The 24,005-nt window shown below is 62.9% G+C and overlaps 4 protein-coding genes across 13 annotated transcripts in view; 2 read left to right on the top strand and 2 right to left on the bottom strand.

The window, feature by feature from the left end:
* The window catches only part of IKZF3 (IKAROS family zinc finger 3), a 36,120-nt gene extending 32,588 nt beyond the window's left edge, over positions 1–3,532 (top strand). For all 3 annotated transcript variants that reach the window (XM_075116833.1, XM_075116832.1, XM_075116831.1), the window contains one exon: positions 1,599–3,532. In XM_075116833.1, the coding sequence (XP_074972934.1) occupies positions 1,599–2,296 (698 nt within the window). In that variant the 3' untranslated portion in view covers positions 2,297–3,532. The remainder of the gene's footprint in view (positions 1–1,598) is intronic.
* Positions 3,533–9,937: 6,405 nt separating this feature from the next.
* LOC142067679 (retinol dehydrogenase 8-like) lies at positions 9,938–12,051 on the bottom strand. Its single transcript, XM_075116564.1, has 6 exons — positions 11,946–12,051; positions 11,711–11,872; positions 11,109–11,288; positions 10,940–11,033; positions 10,673–10,856; positions 9,938–10,238 (listed from the first exon to the last, which is right to left on the bottom strand). The coding sequence occupies exons 1-6, from the start codon at positions 12,040–12,042 to the stop codon at positions 9,999–10,001; spliced, it is 957 nt and encodes a 318-aa protein (XP_074972665.1). The 5' UTR covers positions 12,043–12,051; the 3' UTR covers positions 9,938–9,998.
* A 306-nt stretch (positions 12,052–12,357) lies between these two features.
* GRB7 (growth factor receptor bound protein 7) lies at positions 12,358–19,065 on the bottom strand. Of its 8 annotated transcripts, none has more exons than XM_075116560.1 (15): positions 17,838–19,048; positions 16,208–16,361; positions 15,917–16,061; positions 15,660–15,816; positions 15,463–15,584; positions 15,250–15,327; positions 14,985–15,122; positions 14,803–14,913; positions 14,575–14,673; positions 14,175–14,255; positions 13,980–14,096; positions 13,840–13,900; positions 13,639–13,726; positions 13,156–13,249; positions 12,358–13,067 (listed from the first exon to the last, which is right to left on the bottom strand). In XM_075116560.1, the coding sequence occupies exons 1-15, from the start codon at positions 17,917–17,919 to the stop codon at positions 12,921–12,923; spliced, it is 1,674 nt and encodes a 557-aa protein (XP_074972661.1). In that variant the 5' UTR covers positions 17,920–19,048; the 3' UTR covers positions 12,358–12,920. The 8 variants fall into 8 exon arrangements, with proteins under 8 accessions (XP_074972661.1, XP_074972662.1, XP_074972660.1 ...); XM_075116561.1 differs by having other exon boundaries at positions 15,250–15,324; positions 17,838–18,031; XM_075116559.1 differs by having other exon boundaries at positions 13,798–13,897; positions 17,838–17,999.
* On the top strand, positions 17,881–23,973 carry MIEN1 (migration and invasion enhancer 1). The gene is made up of 5 exons (XM_075116565.1): positions 17,881–17,964; positions 20,311–20,507; positions 22,111–22,208; positions 22,651–22,727; positions 23,101–23,973. Exons 1-5 carry the CDS (start codon positions 17,896–17,898, stop codon positions 23,182–23,184), a joined length of 525 nt encoding a protein of 174 aa, XP_074972666.1. The 5' UTR covers positions 17,881–17,895; the 3' UTR covers positions 23,185–23,973.
* Positions 23,974–24,005: the final 32 nt, after the last annotated feature.

Raw genomic sequence — 24,005 nt, 5'->3', positions numbered from 1 at the left:
GGGTAATTGAAGGGAGGCGGAACGGGCTATCGTGGGGATTTTAAAGAACTCCAGGATAGTGGAATAACAGAGTACAGTGAGAGCCTCGGTGATCAGATGTGGTGGGTTCTGTGTCTTGTAGTGACTCGTAACCCAAAATTTACAGGGAGTCCTGTATATTTTTGCCATTGTTGCCTTTTTTTTTTTTTTTTTTAATTTCAAATTTGTTCACATCTTTCACTTGCCTGGATCTGGTTTTATGAGTCATACAAATGTGCTATATCGTTTTGTTTCCTTCTGTGTAAAGTTGGATCGCAAGTTTTGTTGAGGGTTGGAAGCAGTTACACTCTTGTGGTTCACTAACCTTTTTAAGTGTTTTATAAGAGAAACGTGAGCTCCTGGTTTTCTGCCTCTGCAGTGAAACCTAATGAGTTTCATATACATTGAGTCATGGTGTTGACAGGTGACTGATAAACATCTGCACTACTCGAGTTACTGTAACTAAGAGATTAGTGGATCTGATGTTTGCAAGTCACTTGCACATGAAACATTTGGTCTGGTCCATATTTTTCTTTTTTTTAAAGCTATGAACGATTTTATGTTCTATGTAACCACAGAATTCGGTTACTTATTTCTAGACATCCACACACACACACGCAAAAAAGTGACTTTGGTCCTTTTGGGGTGCAGTTTTATTTCCTCCCTGCACCTGGCAGAGAGAAATCTAGTTGCAGTGGGCTGCCCAGCTCACCCGCCCTTGCCTTAGTCCTTGCTGGAAGAGGCGTGAGCGGAATTTCAGGTAAACACTCTCTTAGTTCTCCTGTTCAGTCTAATTTAGAGCTTTCAAAGCCCTAGCACACCCAGGGAGGGATACGTTTCACTCCTTTTTCACTCACCCCATCTCAAGTGACCCTAAATGTCTTGTTCTGTACATATACACGTAGCTGCCAGCGTTCGGTTATCTGAAAACCTGTGCAGAGCTCAGAGAAACCAGGCGTGGTGCCGAGGAAGCTGTAGTTGTCAGAGAACAGCAGGGAAAATTGGCTTCGGTGTCCAAGGACGTGTAAAAGGTGGCTCTGTCAGATGGGTCAAAGTAATGAAAAGGGCATCAGATCTCAGCTGGCACTTGTCTTCACTTTTTCTGTTAGAGAGGGGTGCGCTTCTCGGGGGGCAAGTCAAGAACAAAAGGCTGCAGTCCTGGTACTGAGAATGGAGTTCATTAGCCATTAGCTCTTTTACAAGTACTTTCGTTAATGATTATTTACCTTTTTCTAGAAGAAAGGTGAGAGAAGTTAACCTATGGAAGCTTTGATAATATTCTTCCCCTTAAATCCCAAAATAGTTTAAAAAATTTAATGATGATTTGTCCGCTAAGTATCCTCACGACATCCTCTATTTAATTTTTGCTTCCGAGGCTGGACTTCAAAAAATAAATAACAAAGCCCCACACCCGCTCCCGCCAACCCAAGAGCTGCTAGTGTATATGAACGGCCTCTTTCCGCAGAGAACATTTCGCGCCTCTCTACTTTCCAGAGACTACTGCCATTTAGAAAAGTCATCACGGAGTTTAAATGCTTCTTTACCCACCCACGTAACTGAACACCTCTCCTCTCTTGCAGGTGAGAAACGGCATAATTTTGATGTTAATTATAATTCAAGTTTCATGTACGAAAAGGAAAGCGACATAATGCAAGGACGCATGATGGACCAGGCCATAAACAACGCCATCACCTACCTTGGGGCTGAAGCCTTGCGCCCCCTTGTGCAGACGCCACCAGCTCCCACCTCGGAAATGGTCCCCGTCATAAGCAGCCTGTACCCCATACCGCTGACCCGCACCGACGTGCCGAACGGCAACTCGCAGGATGCGGAGAAAAGCCACCTACGGGACAAAAGCCTGTCTTCCGACAGAGGCCTTTCCCCCAACAACAGCGGCCAAGACTCCACAGACACTGACAGCAACCACGAGGAGCGGCAGAATCCCACCTTCCTTCAAAGCCAGATGATCCCCGCTCAGGCCCGCAACGGCCTCCAGTCCTTGAAGGATTTCCCAAGGCCGTATGACATAATCAAGCCACCTGCCATATGCCCACGCGATGCCTTTAAGGTCATCAACAAGGAAGGGGAAGCCATCGGGGTCTACCGGTGCGACCATTGCCGCGTCCTCTTTTTGGATTATGTGATGTTCACCATCCACATGGGCTGCCACGGGTTCCGCGACCCCTTCGAGTGCAACGTCTGCGGGTACAGAAGCCACGACCGATACGAATTTTCCTCACACATAGCACGAGGAGAGCACAGGGTAGTGCTCAAATGAAAGGACTGGCTTTCCGAGGTCAAAGGCTTTGTTTTAGATTGGAGGGGGGGCTTGTTTGGTTGGGTTTGAATTAGTATAAAGAAGTTTCTGGAGTGTTTTTCTATGCCAGTTTTTAAATGAGTGTCACAGGGCAGTGACACCTCTATAATTTCTTTTTTTTACAAATAATTCAGTGTTCTGTAGCATCTATGCCTTCTGTGGTGAGTGGTACTGTATAAAATACCAGGAGCAGAGACCGGTTTTTATATGAACTTTATTTTTGTGAAAATTAAGAGCCATTTAAGATGTTTTTATTTTTTAATGTGCATTTGTTTTTATAATGTACGCTTTAACTCAGCGCAAGAGGTTTTTATGCCCCGCTGCCAGTTTCCCTGCTTGGTCAGGTGCGTAGTCAGGGGTCCGCAGGAGGAGCGTGACGGTGCCGATGGTCTTCAAATGGCTGATCGCCGAAAGAAGGAAAACACGTGGCTGGGAGGGATTATTGATTCGTCTTTAAAGGTTTTCCCCTAAGTCTTAAAGAGCAGGTGGTCCCACCACACTTTCATTTTTCTTGCCCTTCTGTTCACTTTCTTTAAAGTCACTCCCACATGTGTCTTCCTCGGTAATAGCAAAAGAAGAAATGAGACCTATTTTGGGGTTTTTTAACGATATGCATTTTTGGGATACCCGGTGAGGTCATTGGTTGGCTCACCTCTGCAGTCTGGGGGAAATCCTGATTTTTCATCGATGGGAAGTCCTCCTTTTCCCATGGGTGCCAAGAACAAGGACAAAACTGCGCTGCGCGTTGCGCCCCCGCCTCGCTCCTGCTCGGCTCCGGCAGCAGACCTCGCGGCCGTGCCGCCGGGCCCTGGCACACCGCGTCCCTGCGGACGGCCCGCCTGCGCCCAGCGGGAGTCACCCTGTCCTGGCAGCCGCCGCCGTGTGAATCTGCATACATGAACGTGTGGGAGCTGCCGGCTCAATCGCGCTGTCTGGTTTTACGTGGGGATATCCCTCGGCGTGAAATGTGCTGTTTTGCAAAATGAGTATTTACCATTACTTTGAAGCTGGTTTTTAAAATAGTTCTTTTAATCTAATCATTGCTCCGCAGCTGTATTATTAGTCACTGTGCTGAAGATTTGAATTTGATAACAGTTTTGCTGAGTGAATGTTTATTCTTTGCAAAGTATTTTTGTATAATGTAGAGTTAAGTGTGGTCTGATGGACTTTTTGCATCCAATGTACGGTTTGATGTCTACATTGCTTTTGTACTTTTTTGGCGTTGCCGTGCCGGTATCCCTACGGCGATCATTCCGTTTCCACGAGGGGAGGTTGGGGCACAGAGGCCTAGGTGAGGTGAGGAGGGGCAAGAAATACACAATTTTGTTCCTCCCTCTGATCCTACTCACTCTTTTGGCTCAAATACTTTCACCCTCCCTGAATTTTGAGGTACAAAAAAGAAAATTTTATTCCTTTTTCCCAATAAGCACAAGTCTGAAGAAGGATAAATTAGTCTGCGGAGTGCTTGAGTGTCCAAAGTGCTGTAGAAGTGCTAGATCCTGGACCCTGCTTGTCGCTGGGGGTGAGCAGAGCCCTCGCCACCTTGTGTGATGTTATGTGCGTAGTTACAGAATAGGTCTAGGATCTTTTCCAAGACCCAGTTTCCCCTCACGAGGCACATGGAGCGAGCGGGTGGATGCTGGTTCTTCCCCGATGAATACCCATTGTCACGGCGTGACAAACGAGCCTTCTGTGAGCGAGGCTGCGGTTCCACCGAGGGCTTAACCCCTCCGAGGACTGCCTTCCGGGCGGCAGCCTGGACTCGGAGAGGCTTCCGCCCGCTCCCCGCCTCGCTCAGCCTAAATCCTTCGATAACACCCCTCTCTCCTGCTGCGTGTTCGTGGGGGAAGCGGCCGAGTTACAACGCACATCGCGGCTGATGAAAATCCTCCTCACGGTTCAACAGAAATGAATAAGATTACGCATAGTAAAACGTAACTTGTCGTTTGCACAGGAAGCTCCTCAGATCGCCGAATGTGTGTCACGCAGCACCGCCGGTTTCTTTCTCACGCCGCTACCAAATCCTTGAAAACACTCTTCAGATTACTCTCCCACTCTTCAGTTACCGCCAGGCAGGGCTTCAGCCACCTACCCTTGCTTCCCAGATAAGGTGAGCAATCAACCGCTGCGCCTCTGAGCAGCTCAGCGTGAGCAATGCCGCCAGGTTTTTGAAAGGAAGGAGAGAGGTTTTCGCAGCGTCTGGCCTAGAGAGCACTGTGTTCCCACCGCTGCTCGGGCAGAGGCACGATTTCAAGACAGGCTGAGCCAAAAGTAGTTCCCTGTGCTGCCTGGAGTTGGCGAGCGGTAACCTCGTTACAGCTCTGCTCTCGAATGATCGCATGTTGTGGAATTTCAACCCAGTCATTTATTAAAATATATATATATTTTTATGAGTTCCGTTTATCCGCTGTGTGATGCTCGCCGAGCGTGTGCCTGCGGCTCCCTGACCCGGGGCCGGCGCCTGCCTTGGCTGCGTCGGGGGAGCCGGAGGCGCCAGCCCCGCGCGGTGCCAGGATCGTCCCCCTCTGTGTGCCGGCTTTTGGGTCAGGGGACCGCGCCGGTGCAGCGGGACCCCATCCTGCGGCGCTGCCCCAGCACCTCCCTCCCGGCCGAGCCCCGGCGCGCTGGCGTGGGAGGCAGGAAGCCCGCTGGGCCGTGCCTCTATGTCGAAGGGCCGCGGCTCGGCCTCGGGCCGGTCTCCGAGCTCAGAGGAGCTTTGCAAATCACCTCGTCTGGGAAAATGGAGGGGAAAAAAATAAACCCCGCTGGTGTTTGTTGTGAGCCTGATTTATGCTGCTCCTGGTTTGGTTATTTTGGTAGGAAACAAATTTCTGTTTGGACCGCTCTCTTTGAATGCGCTGCAGCCAGCTGTTTCGCCTGTCTCGCTTCGATTCTTTATTTACTGCTGAATTACACCTAAACAGCAGGCAGCACGGAGAGGAGGCTCAGGAAACTGGCTTTCAGCATTGAGAAACGAGCCTGTCGTGCTTAAAAGTTTACTGAATTTTTTTAAAACCTCGATAAGGTCCCGTGTACGTAATGGTTGAAGGGAGGCTGGGCGCTGCGCTGGTCTGCCAGGCCAACGCTCAGTCCTTACGGCCATGGAAGCAGAGGCGATGGCGTCAGGGCTGCAAAGTGAACGGCAAGCGCTGGGCTGGTGAGCGTCAGCGAGCTCAGGGGAGCAGGCGCGGAGTGCCGGGGCTGGAGCTGCTCGCCTCTATCGCCTCTGGGATCTGTAAATCACAAAGATGTGATGAAAACTGTGACCGGCCTGTAGCCGTGGTGCTTCCACTCGGGGCTGCCAAGCTGATGGCGATGGCTGTGGTTAGCAAAACACCAACTAGTTACTCAGTGGAGTGCTGATACACTCTGAGATGTAAAGATAATGTAGTGTGCTCCTCTAACTGCTGCAAAGCGGTATCGGTCTTTAGTTTTGCTTAATAGATGAACAATACAGTCCAAGGAGACGTGCCCTTCTCTGGCCTGGGGCTGCCACTGGCTTTCCTCGTCTCCCCAGCGAGCTCAGGAGAAGCGTTTGAGGGAGGGGAACGGCCCACGTTTGCCCCGGTGGAGCAGAAGCGATTCCCGCGGGACGCCCCGGGCGCCTGCCCGAGCCTGCGGGCAGGCAGCGGCTCCCAGCCCGGGGACTCGCCCCTCGTGACGCGATGTGTCACGGAGCGCCGTCCCCTTCGCCCTGGTGTTACCGAGCACAGTCATAGTGAAACCAGGCTCCGGTAGAAGTGCGGAGGAGCGAGGAGCCCTGACGTGTGCGTCGGCGGCGGCCTTGGCTGGGTGCTGAGCCGCGGCGCTGCCAAACGCCGTGCCAGGTTTGCGCCTGGGATCCCAGGCGTGCACGAGTGCCGCCGCCCTCTCGCCGGCAGCGCCGGCGCAGAGGAGCATTTGGGAAGGGGATGGTGGAAGCGCCCCTCAAATTCCTCCCCACGCAGCCACGCTCTCGCCGCTCCTCTGGGCATGGCCTGTAGCGATCGCCGGTGTCCGCCGGGGACAGGTCCGCTCCCCCTGCAGACGCGTGCCTGGACCCGCTCGAGGACGTGCTCAAAGCCCGGCTGCTCCAGTGGGGTGGGCTCAGGGTTTCCATGGGGTGACGGGGGCTACACCCACTGTGCTGGAGCACATCAGTCAGATGGAAACATCCCGGCAGGCGGGGAGGGTGGAGGCTCACGCCAACCCTCCTGCAGCCCTTTTTCAGCACCTGCTTTAGCATGGTGATATTCACACTTATTTCATACTCTCCTGACACCTTCTACCACAAGAAGCTGGACATGTTTGAAACATAGAAGAGAAAAAAAAACAGAAGAAAGTCAGAGGGTCCTTTTTTTTTTCTTTTACCTTCACTTCCTTCCTAGCCCGGGTGAAACGTAAGCGCCAAGAGTTATTTTCCCCTCGCTGTGACGCTGCCAGGTGACTCTGAAGGATTGGGTGAAGCGCTGCCAGCGCTCGCAGCCCTGGGCCAGCTCGGGGCCAGGGGGTGGCGAATCCCACTGTGTATCCCCAGCCTGGCTTTTCCCTGAACAAGAGCTGTTTTGATGCTAAAACCCGCCTCATCCCTCTTCTGTCTGGAACCAAAACCCCTTTAAAGCACCAGACTTATAAAAACATTCAGTTGGTGTTATGACAGAGAGATCCTTATCTGCTGATATGCTGTAATTATGATAGAGCAGAGAGGAACTCTTTTTCCCCCATCGTGTTGAAACACGCTTTGTAACGCATGAAAAATCCTATAAAACTCTGCCGGGTGCTAAACTGCACCCTCTGAGCATCCCGGCCGGCTCCTGCTCCCCCTCGGGAACGGGCCAGCACCCGAAGACCAGCAGTGCCGGGAGGGGAGAGCGGGGAGGAGAGCGGGTGAGGGAGGACTGAGTCACCGCTGCCACCTCCTCCTTGTCCCAATTCTCCAGCCTTTCACTGAGTCACGCTCGTCCGCGCCATCCCGCCGAGGACCCGCCGGCGTTTCGCAGCCCTCCGCGTGGGCTGGGTGGCTCTGCCGGCCTCCCCGGGAGGGTGCGGGGATCCAGCTGCTCCCGAAAGCTGGGGGGCAAGGTGTGAGCGGGGCACGGGGCCACCTCTGCGCTTCCCATGGGGGGCTGAGGGCGGGACGGGGGCCTCGCAAGTGCCCCCCACACGGAGCCACGTGCTCAACGCTGGCACCGCCGCGGGGGAGCTTTGCAGCCCCGGGACTCCCACCCACACGCCCTGCGGGACACGCGGGCGCAGGCCGCAAAGCAAGGATGGGGCCGTGGCTGTCGCCGGGGCACCACGACGGGGGCAGCGGGTTCACGTCACGCCCGATGCCCCCCTCACTTTGCCGGGAGGGAAGTGAAGCCCCTGGGGAGCCACGCGCTCCCGCGCCACCGAGCCATTCCCTCCGGCGGAGTTATATCTGGTGCCGCATTTGCATCGCAGCAAGCCGGCGCACCTGGGTGGCAAGCAAAATCCTCAGGGGAGCGAGAGCACGAGGAGTGGGTGACAGTTGTCACACGCAGGCTCGCCGCCGGCGGGGGGGGAAAGAAAGTCCTGGCAGAAAATTGTTTTTAGAAGAACCTGCTTCTGACCCAAGAGGCTTCGGCCCCTCGGGCACCCGGCGGGGCTGCAGCGAGAGGTGGGATGGGGCTGGTGCTCCTGGGCTCTGCAGCGGTGCTCCATGACCAGGGAGGATGCTCCAAGGCTGGAGGTGATGCTTCTCAGCCGTAAACACAGCCCAGGTGCCCCCCACCACCAATGGAGGAGCCCCCCCACTGATGGAGACCAGCTCCACCACCCAGTCCAGGCCACGGCAGCTCCCAGTTTCCCCCTCGCTTTGCCCAGGACCCCCTTCCCACCGTGGGCATTAGTGAGATAGGCTGTGAGCGGGGCCGAGGCCGCCACAGCGCTGCTGCCCCTGGACCCCCGCTGCCCCCCTGCTCTGCAGTGAGTGTTGGGGACGATCCTGCTCCCCCTGGCAGCAGCCCCATTGCTGCTTCCCTGGGGACTGGGACACACCGTGGGACTGGGGGTGTCTGGGGGGAGGGGAGTCCTCTCTTCCCTCAGCCCCATTTTCCATGGCTGTGGCTCTGTGCCAGGGGGCTGAGCTGCAGCCAGGGCCCCCCCCCCCGCTTTGTTACTCCACAGGACTGGGTGCAGCAGCCCCCCCCATCCCCATCCCTGCCCCCCAGAGCGGAGAAAGTTAGTCAAATCTGTAGAAACCGCAGCGGGGGGGGGAAGCTGCGTCTCCACCGACGCTTTGATGTCACCCCTGCACGTCCCGCAGGTGCTGCACCGTTGCCATAGCCCCAGTGTCGCAGTCCCCACCGCTGCTTTGCCATTAACTTGGGGGGGGGGGGGGTGGGGGATAATGCAAAAATATTTCCTGTCCCCCCCCCCCCCCCCCCATCCTGTCCCCCCTCATCCTGTCCCCAAGGTGCCTGGAGCCAGCCGGGCCTGGGGAGGCCACGTGCATGGCACAGGCTGGTGCCCGGCATGGTGCTGCAGCCACCATCCAGCCCCTCACGTGGGGCCAGGGGGGTCCTGGCAGTGGTTTGGGGGGGGTGTGGGGGTTGCACCAGGGACCCCGCATCCATGCCACACGTGTATCCCTGCACCCTCCATGCTGGGCAGCGGTGAGGCCACAGGGCGTCCCTGGCTCCGGTGCAGCCGCGCCGGGAAGCGTGGTGGGAGCCAGGAAGGTTTCTGAGAAACGGCCCCACGGCGTTGAATCATGCCGGGCCTCCCTGCGGTTTCCCCCTGCTCTCACCTCCCGGGCGCAGTCACGCCAGGCGCCCACACGCGAGCACCCTGCGCCCAGCCAGGGGGGCAGCACAGGCTGCACCCCCCCTCTGCCATCACCCCCCTGAGCTCGAGGGGAGCCCCCAGGGCAGCCCAGGGTGCTAGGGTCCCCCTGACACGCCTGCTCCTGGTACCTGACCTGCACCCATCCTGCACCCACCGTGCACGCTGCACCCAGCACCCCTGCACCCACCCTGCACACAGCAGCCCTGCACCCAGCAGCCCTGCACCCAGCCTTCACTGTGCAACCCACACCCACACTGCACCAGTCCCTGCAGCCCCTTTGCACCCACTGCGCACCCTTTGCACCCTGCTCCCATCCCTGCACCACCTCCTGCACCCAACGCTGCAGCCGTGCCGCCGGCACCGTGCCCTGTAGCCCCTCGTGCTGCCCCAGCGCCGTGGGGCTCGGTGTGGAGGGGGGGGTGTGACACGGTCCATCGTGCAGGACCCCCTCACCACCACGGGGCATCGCTGACCCTGCAGCAGAGCCTGGGAAGAAGGGGACACAGACGTCGCTGGCAGCTGCGGGGGGATCAGGACAGGGCCTTCGGGTGCCATGTGCCCACGGGTGCAGGGGGCTGGGGGGGCGGCGGAGGGGTCCGGGTGCCCCCAGGGAGCTGGAAGCAGGTGGGGGGCAGCTGCCAGCCCTTCCCAGCCCCGTCACGGCCGCTGCACTCTCGGAGGAAGCCGCTCTGTTTTTTCAGCCGGCGCTGGTTAAAAATACCACTCCCGATTTTAATACAGCGGCGGCGGGCGCTATTTCAGGACAGGAGCAGGAAGCGAAACCCTGCACAGGTCCCAGCCCCACTCGCCCCCCGCCTCCGAGCTGCCCCCCAAGGTGAGCCGGGTGCCCCGAGCTGCCGGTGGCCATGGGGGGCTATTTGAAGCCCAGCAGCCGGGTGCCCTCCTTCACCTTCTGGGCCTTCCAGCGGAGCAGGCGGATGGCGCGGAGGCTGAGCCGCAGCACCGCGTTGTAGTTGAACACCAGCTTGTAGAAAGCGTCGGTCATGAGGGCACCGCTGGGGTCGGCGTGCTTCAGCGCGGCCATCGGCGTGTACGCCGCGTTGGTCTGGTGCCGGAAGGGCGGCCGGGCTGCCTCGATCACCCGCAGCGTGTGCTGCACGTGGGGATGTTACTGTCCCCTCCTCATCCCCATCCCGTCTCCAGCCTCATTCCCATCCCCATTTTCATTGCATTCCCATCCCCATCTCCATCTCACCCCAGCTCATCCTTAACCCCACCCCATCCTCAACCCCACCCCCTTCCCATCCTCATTCCCATTCCCATTCCCATTCCCATCCCCATCCCCATCCCCATCCCCGTCCCCATCCCCGTTCCCAGCTGGACTCAGCCCTATCAGGATGGAGCTCGAGGGGAAGGCGTTACTGGGGCAGGACCCCTGCCCTGGTGCCAGCTGGGGGTCGCTGCTCCTCATTAAGGATAATTGAGGCTTCTCTAGACAACCCAGCCCAGCCCAGCCAGGGGCTGCCAGGCAGGGGGGTGGGAAGAGGGCAGCCCCCAGCCCAGCGGGGCCACCCGCTTGCCCGTCACCTCTGCGATGTCCTCAGGGGTCTGGCCCAGGCTGGCGAAGACATCCTTGGAGTTCCTCAGGTAGAATTTGGTGAAGATGTCGGCTGTCTCGGGGTCTGTCCGCGAATAGTCAGCACGTTCAGCTTCCTCGTACAACTTCGCCTCGAACTCCGTCATCACCGGCCCCGGCTCCACCAGGCTGATCCTGCCCAGGGATGGGGTGCTGGGGACCCTGTCACCCCGCAACCCTCCCTGCCCCAGGGGGCTGCGCCGGCCCCCGGCACTCACGCCACGTTGAAGTGCAGCGCCTGCACCACCAGGCTCTCACAGAAACCCTCCACCGCAAACTTGGAGGCCGCGTAGATGTCATTGAAGACGATACCTGCACAGGCGGAGGGTCCCAGTCAGGGCTGGGGGTGGGGCTGGTCCCACCGGGGCACCCTGTCCCTGCCCCTACCCTGCAGGCCCATGATGCTGCTGATGACCACGATGTGGCCCCCACGGCGCCGCTTCATGTCGGGCAGCACCTCCTTGACGAGGCGGACGAGGCCGAAGAAGTTGGTGTCCATGAGGCTCTGCATGGCCTCCACGCTCTGGCACTCCAGGGGACCCGCCATGCCCACCCCGGCGTTGCTGACTGTGGGCACGGGGCATCAGCAGGGTGTCCCCTGTGCAGGCGGGGGTCACATTCCCCGTGCTCAGAGGGTCCTGGGTGCACAGAGGGTCCCTGGTGTATGGAGGGTCCCCAGGACAGAGGTTCCCCAGTACTCAGAGGGTCCCTGGTGCAGGATGTCATGGCATGGAGGGTCCCCAGCACATGGGGTCTGGGGTCCCTGGTGTGTGTGTGGGGTCCCTGACATGGAGAGTCCCCAGCACTGGGTGCACAGAGGGCCCCCAGCAAGGGACTTGCTCAGCATGGACCGTCCCCAGTGCACGGGGTACCCCTGATGCACAGAGGGTCCCCGCCACGGGGTGTCCCCAGCACAGAGGGTCCCCGGCATGGGGCTCCCTGGCGCAGGGCACCACAGGGACATGGAGGGGGGGGGTCCCAGGGCTCACCCAGGATGTCGACGTGGCGCCCGGGGATGCTGTCGAGGCAGGTGCGGATGGAGCCCTCGTCGCAGACATCCAGCTGCTTGATCTCCAGCGTCCGGCCCAGTGCCGGCCCCGCCGCCTCCGCCAGCGCCCCACTCCTGCCCACATTCCTCATGGTGGCGATGACTGGGGGCAGAGGCGGCTCAGCCCCACGCGGGGTCTCCCCTGAGAATTGGGGGGGTCCCACAACCCCTCTCACCTCGGAAGCGGCGCTGCTTGTCCTGCGCCAGCCGGACGGCCAGTGCCAGCCCGATGCCGGAGGAGCAGCCGGTGATCAGCACCGTCTTGGGAGCCATGGCGCAGCCGTGGCCCCACTCCCCAGCCCCCCGCCTTTAATAGCAGCTGGCCTGGCCCCAGCCCCCCCAAATCCGGGCTCTTAATCCACCCCCCCCCCCAGGCTAATCCCACCAGGATTTGCTGGTGGCCGTGTGGCTGAGCTGCACGTGGTGCCCGCGGCGCACAGAGGGGCCTTTGTGCAGGACCGGGGGCATCCTGGGGACACGGTGGGACATGGGGACGCTGCCAGGACACGCCTGCCAGTAGTGGGGGGGCTGTGGGGACAGACCCACCCAGCACCCCGGCTTCTCCTTTAGAGGGGACAAGGCAGGAGCTCTGAAAAAATAACCTTTATTCTCATTGGTATAAAACACATCACAGTTCGACTGGCCTCACGGGGACATGGGGGACGCGGTGGTGGGTGTCCCCCCCACCCTCCCCAGGACCCCGCTCCTGGGGCTGGGGACCCCCAAACCGCCAGGGCCCCACAGGGACACTCAGAGCCGGTGCTGCAAGGGGGAAGAAAGTGCTTGAGTGGGGGGCCCGGCGGCGCCGGCACCCTGGGCGCAGGGTGGGCGGCTGGCGGTGGAGGAGCCGTCCTCAACCCCGCGCTCGCTGCGCCGAGCTGGCCCCAATCCTGCCGACCCACGCCGGGCTGTGCCAAGCCGTGCCGGCAGTGCCAGGCTGTGCCGAGCCATGCCGTGCCGGTGGTGGTGGGCTGTGCCAAGCCGTGCCGGCAGTGCCAGGCTGTGCCAAGCCATGCCGTGCCGGTGGTGGTGGGCTGTGCCGAGCCATGCCGTGGCGGTGGTGCCGGGCTGTGCCGAGCCATGCCAGCGGTGCCAGGCTGTGCCGAGCCGTGCCACGCCGGCCATGCTACACGGTGCCGGTGGTGCCGGGCTCAGAGGGCCACGCAGGTGCAGTAGTGCCGCAGCTTGCAGGGCAGGATGCCGCGGTTGATCTGGTGAAACTCCACGAGCTGGATGAGGTCCGCGAAGCGGGTCTGCCCGTCGTCCATGGTAAAGTAGAGCCGTCCCTCCTCCTCGCTCTGCCGGGTGGGGTGAGTGTGGGTCAGGCCCTCACACCCCCGGCCCCCCCAGGGTCCCCAGCCCCCCCACCCCTCCGGCAACACTCACCGGCAGGATGAGATAGTGTTTGACTCTCTGCAGGTGGCACAGGGACAGGACGAAGCCCTTGGGGTTGCGCTGGCTCTCCCGCACCAGGAAGACGCTGTGAGCCCCAGGGAGGGTGTCACCACCGGCACCGGGACCCCTTTGCTGCCCTGTGTCACCCCCAGGGTCCTAGGTAACCCCCACAAGCCCTGAAGTCCTGTATCCCCAGGAGCCCTGTATCCCCCTGGGAGCTCTAGGGTCCTGTCCCTGCACCCACAAACCCCATACCCCTGGGGGCTGCAGATCCCCTGCAAACCCTGGGGGGTCCCAACCCCCTAGGATCCCATCCCCCGCCCCCCCAGCAAGTCTTCCCCCATCTCCCAGGGGTCCTGCATCACCCCATGAACCACAGGGCCCTATAACCCTTGGGGTCATGTACCCACCAGGGGTCCCACGTGTCCTCCCCCATGAACCCCAGGGACCTCGCCCCCCCTGGGGTCCCCATACCCATCCACCAAGCCCTGACGGCCGATGAGCTGCTGGGTGTCCTCCCGGGAGATGCGCCCGTGGAACCAGGGCTGGGTGCGGTGGATGGCTGTGGAGGAGACAGGCGTCAGGCCTGGGGGGAACCCCCACCTAGGGCAGGGACCCCCCCCCCAGGCCTACCCGGCTCCGCCGGATGGGACCCCGCGGCTGGGCGCTGCTCACCAGCACTGAGCGGGGAGCTCTGGCAGGCTGCCGGCAGGCTGTACCGGTGCGTCGTCTTCTTCTGGCCATGCAAAGCAAGGAGTGGGCATTAGGGTGGGCTTGGGGGCGCTCCCCTCTCGCACCCCTGAACCCCAACTCACCCTCCAGGCCTGCGCCTCCTCCAGGGCCACCGTCAGCACCTCGCTGGGGTTCTCGATCACCCGGCCTGTGCATCCCGAGAAGTCCATGGCCACCAGCGCATTGTCTGAGACGCTTCGCTGCGGGGGACAGTGACAGCGGGGGGTGACCGGGGGGGGTCCCCCGCAGGACGGGGGCTGTGGGGGGACAGCACTCACCAGGGGTGTGGGGCCGATCCAGGAGGGCTGGCTCAGCCGCACCTGTGCTTGCTGGTAGTTGCGGTAGAGCTGCATGCCATACTGGGGGGAACAGCCCCGTGAGTGGGGGGTCCCATGGGGCCTCTGTCCCGCAGTGGGGTGGGGGAGCACCCTCCTGGTGTGGGGACAGGGACCTCCACATCCTCCCGGATTGGGGTGGAGACACCCATCCTGCATCTATTCTGGCACAGGGATGGGGACATCCCTCCAGCATCCCTCCAACATCCCCCCAGCATCCCTCCAACATCCCCCCAGCATCCCTCCAGCGTCCCCCCAGCATCCCCACAGCATCCCCACAGCACTCCCCCAGCAACGCTGCAGCACGGGGACCAGTAACACCCTGGCGCGGGCTGGGGCCCACCTTGAAGAGGCGGAAAGCCGCCATCCAGCAGCTCCGGCTCTGCTCATCCTCACTGCAGAGCAGCTTCAGGCCCTTTGTGCCGCTCCGCACCTTGTAGGGCTGCAGGGAGAGGCCGGAGCCGTCACGGGCAGCCCCATCCAGCTCTCAGGAGGCAGAGACCCCTTGGCAGGGGAAGGCACGCAGAAGGGATGGGACCCCCGGCCCCCAGCCAGGCAAGGAGATCCCCACCTTGATGCAGAAGCCAAACTCGGTGGGCGTCCCATAGTGCTTCTTGCCCTGCGTCACGTAGTAGATGTTGGACTCGGTGAGGTCGGCGAAGTACTGGAGGTGCCGGGGGTCCTGGGGCAGGAGGGGGGCGTCAGGGCTGGCCCAGCTGCACCCCCCAGCTGTGCCCCTGGCCGCTCCCTCACCTTGGAGGTGCCCTTGGTGGAGTAGTAGAGCCCCGAGCGGCGCAGGGAGAAGTAGAAACGCTTCCAGACCTTGCGCCCGGACTCCCGCAGCTGCAGGAAGCCCTGAACCTCGGGGCAGCTCCCGGAGTTGAGGAAGTTCTGCAGGGAGATGAGGGCTGAGGGGCACAGGGGGGTCCCCACAGCACGGTGGGGTCCCCATGGCGCAGCAGGGTCCCCATGGCACAGTAAGGTCCCCGTGGCATGGCCGGGCACGGTAGCCCCCTACCTGGATGAGCTCGGAGTGTGCCATGCTCTTATTTGCCTCCAGGCAGCTGGACACCATCACCTCGGGGAAGAAGGGCTGCTGGGGGAAACAGGGGGGTCAGGGGAGACCTATGGCATGCCCAGGGTCCCCGTGGGGTATAGGGGTCCCCGTGGGGCATCCAGGTCCCTATGGAACACACAGATCCCTGCGGGTTTTGCTCTGTTGGCCACGTACCGCGTTGCTCTTGAAGAGCTCGTACTTGGTGAAGTTCTTGCGGAAGACGAAGCGGCTGTCGGCGCCCGGTGGCCAGGAGCTCTGCACCTCCACCACCGACTCGTGGTCCTCCAGGCACCGCTCTGCGGGGGTTACGGGGCTCAGCGGGGCGGCCTGGAATGGGGGCCGCGCTGTGCCGCGCCGTGCCGGCGGCTCACCCAGGGCCAGGTGCTGGTGCAGCTCGACCAGGGCCCAGCTGTGGTCCTGCAGCGCCCGCGTCCTCCGCACCAGCGTCTCGCAGAGCTGCCGCGCCGTGGTCCCCGCCGACGCCTCCAGCGAGCGGCACGCGCCGTCCTCACCGAACACCTTCACCACCTGCCGGCCCGCACCAGGGTGGGCGTCAGGGCCCCCGGCAGGAGGGGACCCCGCGTCCCCGGAAGCCGAGCAACCCCCCCTCCCCTGCCCCCTGACTCACGTGGGAAGCACCTTCGCGGGGGGACCCCTGCCCCAGGGCCGGGCTGCTGAGGATGGGCGAGTTGGAGGGGCTGCAGAGCTCGGGGAAGGGGTTGGGGATGCTGGGCAGCGACGAGGCACGCAGCTCCTCCTCCGGCAGCTGCCGGCTGCGGGAAGAGAGGGGCTGAGCTCCCTCAGACCCCCCAACACCGGGTCCTGTTTCCCCGTCCCCATGCCTGTGCCCCCCCTCAATCCACTGGTCTCCCGCCCCAGCCTCAGCGGGAGAGCCTCAGCATCCGGGCCCCCCACCCACCTGCTGCTGTGGATGAAGAGGGGCTGGGAGCGCTTGACCTCGGGCAGCCCCTCGCCCCCATCCCACTCGCCGGGGGCCCCCTCCTGCTCCGCGTTGCCTGGCCCGGGGGGCTCCCGGAGGCTGCTCTGCTGAGCCCCCCCGTCCATGGCATTATCTGGGGGGGAGAGAGCGGGTCTGGCACCGCACGTGGCTCCGGGTCCTCGTCCCCGGGGCAGCGGGGCCGGGGGTCCGTGGCCACGTGTGGGCAGTCCCCACGGGACACCGCGCCGGGCTCCACACGGGCCGCACGCCACCAGCCGCTGCCGCTGTGCCAGCGTGGGCAGCCAATGCCTCGGCACTGCCAGGGGCTGCCCACCCTTGGCACCCGCCCGGGTGGTGTTTTGCCGGCGCCCAGACAAGCAGTGAGTCAGCACGCAGTGGTGTGACTCAGCACTGCCCCGCCTGCCCCCGGACCCCCCCACACCCCGTGGGGGTCTGGCCAAACCCCGAGGGCTGCCAAGGGTTGGGGTGTCCCTGTCCCTGCAGCCCCATCCCAATGCGGGAGCAGGGGCACAGGCGGTGAGCGCAGCCGCTTACAAGACAACTGAGAATCCCCCAGCACCTCCATATTCCACACAGGACCCTCTCCAGTGCCCCAACTGAGAGCCCGGTAGCACTGGGAGACGCCAAATGAGCTGGGGCCATCGGAGATGAGTTTGGCTGTGCTGAATTGGGCCAAAATAAGCTAGTCTGAGCCAGGCTGAGCTTTGCTGCGCTGAGCTGCACCAGGCTGAGCTGTGCTGGGCCAAGCTTTGCCAGGCTGAGCCATGCTGGGCTGAACTGTACTGGGCTTAGCTGTGCCATGCTGAGCCGTGCCGGGCTGAACTGTACTGGGCTTAGCTGTGCCATGCTGAGCTGTGCCGGGCTGAGCTGTGCCGGGCTGAGCCGTGCCGGGCTGAGCCACGGCGGGCGAGCGCGGCGCCGGCGGGAGCAGGAAGCGGAGCGTGGCGGCGGCCCAGCCCAGACACCTCCTCTGGTCCGGCCAAACCAGTTCTGGCGGCCGCTCCCAGCTCCACCTCACCGCGCTGGCATCCGGGCCGGGGCGGCTGCGCCAGCAGGCCGGGGGCGAGGGAGCCAGCGCCCGTGCCCGCCGTGGGAACTGCCCCGAGCCCACCCGCCGGCACGGCCCCCCGTGCTGCGGCGTCACCCCTCGCCGCCACCCAGCCGCCGGTGCCCGGTGCCAGCACCCACGCGGTGCTACAGCGCTCGGGGGATGCGGGGACACCGGCCAGCGCTCCGTTTTTGGCCCCAGAAGGATTTGCAACAGGGCTGCGGGATGCGCACGGCCCTGGGCCAGCCTTGCCATGGCACGGCACGGCTCGGCACGGCACGGCTCGGCATGGCACTGCTCGGCAGGGCTGGCCCCAACGCCGGTCACCTGGGCCGGGCCGGGGCAGACACAGCACAGCCGTGGTGGTGGTAGGGGCCGTCCGGCACGTGGCACACGTAACACACGTGCGGCGGGCCGCGGTCACGCCGGCGGCACTGGTGGCTTGCGGGACCGCGCACGCCGAGTCCTGCCGTTCCCGGGATGCTGCGCAGGGCCCGGTTAATCATTCACCCGCTGCCCATCCCTGTCCCCATCTCCCACCTCTGAGCCAGCTCGGGGTCCAAGTCCACGGCTGGGCAGGACAGATGCCATCGCACGGATGCCACCACCAGCTCCATCCCATCACTGTCCCTGCCACGTCCCCGTCCCTGCCCTGGCTGTTCCACCGGTACGGACCTGCTGCTCCATCCCCGCTCCCCTGCCCTGGCTGTGCCGGGCGGGCTGGGCTGGGGTCTCCCTGCCTGGCCAGACCCCAGGGTGACCCCCTGGGGTCATGGGGGATGATGCTGCCCACTGTGCAGGGCCACCCCGAGCCATGCAGGGGACACCAGAGGGACTGCTGGGGGATGTGACAGATGGGGACCCCATGGGCTCTGGGACAGTGGCACAGCCCTGCCACCAACCTGCCAGCCCATCACTGTGGCCTCAGGTCACCCCAACACCAGCCCTGTCCTGGTGGCTGTGATGGGGCTCTGATGGGGTGGTGATGATGGTGGGGGGACACAGGGTGATCCTGGGGTCTGAGACAAACAGGGGGACTGGGCCTTGGGCTATGGGACAAGGGGACCAGGACCACCAGGGTATGGAGCAGGGGCACAAGGGCCACTGGGTTTAGGGGACAGGGTCCCAGGGCCACCAGCACTAAGGGATGGGGTCCCAAGGTCACCAAGTTTAAGGGATGGGGTCCAGGGCCAGCAGGACTGTGGGGCAGGGGGACTGCTGAGGGATGTCAGGGCTATGAGATGGGGTTCCAGGGACACCAGAGTTATAGGACAGGGGGACCAGGGCCACCAGGGCTATAGGATGGGGTCCCAGGGCCACCAGAGTTAAGGGACAGGGTCCCAGGGGTACCTGTGTTGTAGAACAGCATTCCCAGGACCACCAGGGCTAAGGGACAGGATCCCAGGGCTACAGGATGGGGTCCCAGGGCCACCAGCTATGGGCAGGGGTCCCAGTGGGTGCCGTGGCAGTGGGGCAGGTCTCCCTGGGTCACGGGGGCTGTGGGGCCAGGGTTGCGGAGGCTGTGGGTTGGCAGCAGAGGCGGTGAGGACATGCCGGGGCAGCAGAGGGGGAGGAAGAGCCGGGAGGAAGGTGGGAGGGAAGGGGCGGGGGCGCAGCAGGGGGTCGGGGTCATGGCGGTGGGATGGGACGGATGTCCAGGGATGGTCAGTGGCCCCACGGCGTGGGGGGCCCCCAGCCCGGTCCCACTCCTACCTGCAGGCGCCCGCCGTGTCCCGCCACCCTCCCGCCGGACTGGGGATTCCTGTTCTCCCCGGCTTTATCTACCTGCGCCAACTCCCGCCCCCGCCTGACATCATGCCGCCCCAGGCCGGCCGCCGGATCCCGGCCCCCCCCACAGCACCCAGGGGTGCCCCCTGGTCCCCCGGCACCAGGACGTGGCATCCAGCCTGGCCCTGCACCAGCACGGGGGGGGGGGTCCAAGCCCCCCCCGGCCCACATCTTATGCCCCCCCAGTGGTGATGGGGAGTTTCCCACAATGCACTGGGGTGACCCCAGGAGCAGCCGAGCCAGGGGACAGAGCCGGGGACGGGGGGCCTGGAGCCCTGTGGCTGTCCTGGGGGTGTGGGTCCGGAGTGTCCCAGCCCGGCTCCCCTGGGGGTCCCCCAGCCCCAGGCTGTGGGGTTTGGATCAGGGCTCCCCTAGGACCCCACGCATGGGGGGCTGGAAGGGTGGACCACACCATGGGGTGTGTGGGGTTCCACGGGGTCAGCCCAGGGACTGGGGCAGGTGGGGACCCCATGGGGTGGGGGTGGGGGTGCGGTGGGGGTCCCATGCTGGTGTCAGGGTCTCCTGGGGTTTGGGGTGTTCTGGGGACCTCATGGGAAGGCCCTATGGGGGGGGGGGTGTCCAGTGGGACCTGTGGGGGTCCTTTAGGGGGTCTGTGAGGGGTCCCATGGGGACACAGGGTGGGGTCCCTTGAGGGTTACCATGTGTGCTATGAGGGGGGGTCTCCACAGGGGCTGTGCCTGTCCCTGTAGAGACCCCATGGAGAAAGGAGTGTCCCACCATTTGCTGGGGAGTCTCCACAGGGTGGCAGGAGCCCCGTGGGGTCTGTGGGTGTCCCCACAAGGGCTGTGGGTGTCCCCGCGGGGGGGTGTGGGTGTCTCCATGGGGTGCTTGGTGTCCTGTGGGACCACAGAGCCCACAGAGAGGTCCCCGTAGGGGGGTCGGGGACTGCCCGTGGTGGGTGCTGAGGGTCTCACGGGCTCCATGGGGGTCCCATGCGTCCGTGGATGATCCCTTGGGGTCTGTGGGTGTCCCAAGGCACTATAGGGGTCCCACGGGAGGGTGGGGGCGAGGGGTTGTGAGTGATCCCCCAACGCAGCCATGGGGCGCAGCGGGGGTCCGATGGGTTTGCGGAGATCCCCACGGGACTACCGAACTCCCGCGGGGTCGTTGCGTCCTCAGAGGAGTCCGTGCGCGTCCCCGTGGGCTCCGCGGGGACCCGGCGGGCGGGGGCGGCGCCGCCGCTATGCGCTCCTCCCGCCAGCAGGTGGCGCGGCGCGGCCCGCCGGGAGCAGGCGAGAGGACTGGTGCCGCCCGGCCAGAGCGCCGCGTCACGTGGCGGAAGCCGGAAGCGGCGGGACCGGCAGCGATGAGCGGCGGGTCCGAGGCGGCGGTGGCGGCGGCGGCCGGGGCTGATGCTGATGCCGAGGCCGAGCGGCGGGTCCACATCGTGGTGGAGTATTGGTGAGCGTCGCACCGGGCCCCGGCCCCTTCCTCCGGTGCCGCTCCGCCGCCCGAGAGGGGCCGCGGCGGGGCCGGGGTGGGAGGGAGAGGGGGGTGCTTCAGTGGTGTGAGGGACCCGGAGAGGGTGGGGAGAGGGATACCGGGGGCAGCAACTGGGGGAGCTGGGACAGGGCGTGCGGGGGGCTGGGGGGCTCTCAAGCGCGTGTTGGGGGGGAGGGGTGTCTGGGGGCTCTGCGGAGGGGGTTGGGGTGCAGAGGAGCAGGTGGGTCCTAGGGTAATGGGGTATGGGGGGGCTGAGGGGTGTAGGGGGCTGCGGTGGTGTTGGAGCTGGGGGGCTTGCGGAGGTGGGGGGGATTTGGGGGCGACTCTTGTGGAGGGTGGCTTAGGCTCATGGCTTGGACAGGTGTGCTCTTCACTGGGTAAAACAGTGGCTGGATGGCTGAGCCCAGAGAGTTGTGGTGAATGGAGATAAATCCAGTTGGTGGCTGGTTGCAAGCGGTGTCCCCCAGGGCTCGGTGTTGGGGCCAGTCTTGTTTAATATCTTTATCGATAATCTGGTCGAGGGGATCTAGTGCACCCTCAGTAAGTTTGCAGATGATGCCAAGTTGGGCAGGAGTATTGATCTGCTCAAGGGTGGAAAGGCTCTGCAGAGGGGTCTGGACAGGCTGGATTGATGGGCCAAGCTCAGCTGTGTGAGGTTTAACAAGGCCAAGTGCCGGGTCCTGCCCTTGGGTCACACCAACCCCAGGCAACGCCCCAGGCCTGGGGCAGAGGGGCTGGGAAGTGCCCGGCGGAGAAGGCCCTGGGGGTGCTGGCTGACAGCCGGCTGGGCATGAGCCAGCAGTGCCCGGGTGGCCAAGGAGGCCACCAGCCCCCGGGCTTGTGTCAGCACTGGTGTGGCCAGCAGGAGCAGGGCAGGGATGGGGCCCCTGTGCTCGGCCCTGGGGAGGCCCCACCTCGAGTGCTGGGCTCAGGTTTGGGCCCCTCGGGACAAGAAGGCCCTTGAGGGGCTGGAGCGTGTCCAGAGAAGGGCAGCGGGGCTGGGGCAGGGTCTGGAGCACAAGTGTGCTGGGGGGCGGCTGGGGGAGCTGGGGGGGTTTAGCCTGGAGAAGGGGAGGCTGAGGGGAGCCCTTCTCGCTCTCTGCAGCTGCCTGAGAGGGGCTGGAGTGAGGGGGGGTTGGTCTCTGCTCCCAAGTCACCAGGGACAGGACGAGAGGAAACGGCTTCAGGCTGCGTCAGAGGAGGTTTAGGTTGGAAATGAGGGAAAATATCTTTACTGCCAGAGCGGTCAGGCCCTGGCACAGGCTGCCCAGAGAGGTGGGGGAGTCACCGTCCCTGGAGGGGGGGTTCAAAAAACATGTAGATGCGGCACTTGGGGCCATGGTTTAGGAGGCCTGGGGGTGTTGGGTTGGCGGTTGGACTTGATGATCTTAGATGTCTTTTCCAGCCTTGATGATTCGGTGATTCTCTGCGGGGCCTGGGGATACAGGTGGTAGCAGGGGAGGCAGATGCTGGGGAGCTCCTTAGTTCGGGGTGGGGTTGGACAGGGCGAGGGGTGCTGTCAGGGGCTCCCTGCGGTGAATCTGCTTCTCCCTGCACCCAGTGAGCCCTGTGGCTTTGAGCCCACATACCAGGAGCTGGCGAGCGCTGTGAAGGAGGAGTACCCCGACATTGAGATTGAGTCCAGGCTGGGGGGCACAGGTAAGAGCCCGTGACAGCCCTGCTGCAGCCAGCACTGTGCAGGGGTCACTGTGGGGGTGTGCTGCCATTGGGGTAGCCCTGGCGTGTCCCCGCTGTGATGCTGCGTGTCAGCCCCATCTTTGGGGAGGGCAGGAGGGCTGAGAAGGTGTAAACCTTGCGGTGAGGCTGGGGCAGGGGATCACACTTTGCTCACCTGAGCTCTGCCAGGAGCCAGGCAGGAGCCCCCCGGGCTCTCTGGGGGTGTACTGTGGGCTCTGCCAGCATGGTCCTGCTGCCAGGCGTGCAGTCTGGTGGGTCTGGGGGTACCACCGTGGTGTTTTTGCCTCCCAGACACTTGTGCTGCGGTTGGTGTGGCAGAAATGGCTGCAGGATGGGCATGGGGGTTGGCAGCACCATGTGGGGCAGTAGCATAGTTTATGGCTTGGCTCTGTGTGCTTTTAAGGTGCCTTTGAGATTGAGATCAACGGGCAGCTGGTCTTCTCCAAGCTGGAGAACGGAGGCTTTCCCTATGAGAAGGACGTAAGTACCTGGCCCTGCAGGGTCCTTGCGTCAGCCGGGCTGGTGGCCATGGGGAGGTTTGTTTTTGCAGCAAGCTCCCCTGTGACCAGTTTTTCCCTCAACGTCTCCGGTTCATGACCCACTAGCTCTGCCTGAGCTCTGGCAACGCCTCACGATCCCTTCGGGCGTTGTTCCCCTTTCTGCCACCCTGCCGGGACCCGCTCCAGGTCCTGCTGCAGTATGGTGTGAGTCTGAGCCACTGCTTGTGTGGGGAGAGAGGAGATGGTTCCTGGAGCTCCTGTCTCAGTGTGGCCATGATTTGGGCATGTGGCACTGCCTGACCTTGCATCCAAATGCTCCTGACTGCTGCATCCCCTCCCCTCTCTCTCCTCAGCTAATCGAAGCGATTCGCAGAGCAAGGAATGGGGAACCGCTGGAGAAAATCACCAACAGCCGCCCCCCCTGCGTCATCCTGTAGCCCCACGCCCAGCTGGGATCTCCCAGTGCCCAGCAGCTGGCTCCTGGCCCCTTCGGCATCCCCCCGCTTCGCTCCTCGCTGCCTTTGTTAGCTTCCTGCACGCCCAGGGGACTGGGGACATTGGGGGAGACCGGGAACGTTGCAGGGATGCGAGAGCGTAAGGAGCTTCCCACTGGGGGTGAGAGCTGGGATGGGCAGAGCTGTGGTACTGGTGTCACTGTGGGGACCATCTTGGCCCATCCCCACCATGCCTGACCCACTGCGGGGTGTTGCTGTGTTGTGGGGTGACTCCCCTGCCTGCCTCTGCCTTCCCCTTCCTCTGCGCTTGCCCCCCGCAGCCACTGGGTATTCAGGGGCCCCCCACAAGCGCTCTGCCCAGCCCTTGGGAGAGCCAGGCCGGGGCGTTGGAGGGGACTTTGCAGCTCCAGTCCTCCCAGCAGGTTCATGCAGAGGGAAAAAAAACCACTAGCTGTAAACTTTAGCGTGATTCGTTAATGATTAAAGTTTCTCCTGTCACTGTTTAAACTGGCGCGAGGGCAGCGGGGACCGGCTGCCCCAGCCGGGCATGGGAACCCCGGCTTGGCTCTGTCCCCACGGCCAAGAGGTTTATTTAACGGCTGTGAGCTTCCCCCACCTCCCCGTTCTCAGGCTCTCAGCTCTCGCCTCCCACCTGTAATGACTCTGCCCTTCGCCACGGGGCGGCTGAGCCGGCGGAGGGGCCCCCTATTTATTCTATACTGTGTATAAACCCAACGGCCCGGTGCTGAATAAAGGACAGAGGAGAACGTGGCCTCTCGCGTGTCCCTCGAGTGCGGGGGTGG

This window comes from Phalacrocorax aristotelis, chromosome 23, assembly GCF_949628215.1.
Source record: "Phalacrocorax aristotelis chromosome 23, bGulAri2.1, whole genome shotgun sequence".
Taxonomy (NCBI): Eukaryota; Metazoa; Chordata; class Aves; order Suliformes; family Phalacrocoracidae; genus Phalacrocorax; species Phalacrocorax aristotelis.
This window is presented reverse-complemented; position numbering and strand designations above follow the sequence as displayed.

Coding starts and splice junctions, on each gene's coding strand:
- GRB7 (XM_075116555.1), bottom strand. CDS start 17,919: ATGGGATGGAGCTGGTGGTGGCATCCGTGCGATGGCATCTGTCCTGCC. Junction 16,362..17,837: donor GACCCCGAGCTGGCTCAGAG/GTGGGAGATGGG, acceptor TCTCCCCCCCAG/ATAATGCCATGGACGGGGGG. Junction 13,727..13,839: donor GAGCTCCCCGCTCAGTGCTG/GTGAGCAGCGCC, acceptor TCTCCTCCACAG/CCATCCACCGCACCCAGCCC.
- MIEN1 (XM_075116565.1), top strand. CDS start 17,896: ATGCCACCACCAGCTCCATCCCATCACTGTCCCTGCCACGTCCCCGTC. Junction 17,965..20,310: donor CTGCCCTGGCTGTTCCACCG/GTACGGACCTGC, acceptor TCCCGCCAGCAG/GTGGCGCGGCGCGGCCCGCC. Junction 22,728..23,100: donor GCTTTCCCTATGAGAAGGAC/GTAAGTACCTGG, acceptor CTCTCTCCTCAG/CTAATCGAAGCGATTCGCAG.
- LOC142067679 (XM_075116564.1), bottom strand. CDS start 12,042: ATGGCTCCCAAGACGGTGCTGATCACCGGCTGCTCCTCCGGCATCGGG. Junction 11,289..11,710: donor GCGCCACGTCGACATCCTGG/GTGAGCCCTGGG, acceptor CCGTGCCCACAG/TCAGCAACGCCGGGGTGGGC. Junction 10,857..10,939: donor GCGCTGCACTTCAACGTGGC/GTGAGTGCCGGG, acceptor ATCCCTGGGCAG/GATCAGCCTGGTGGAGCCGG.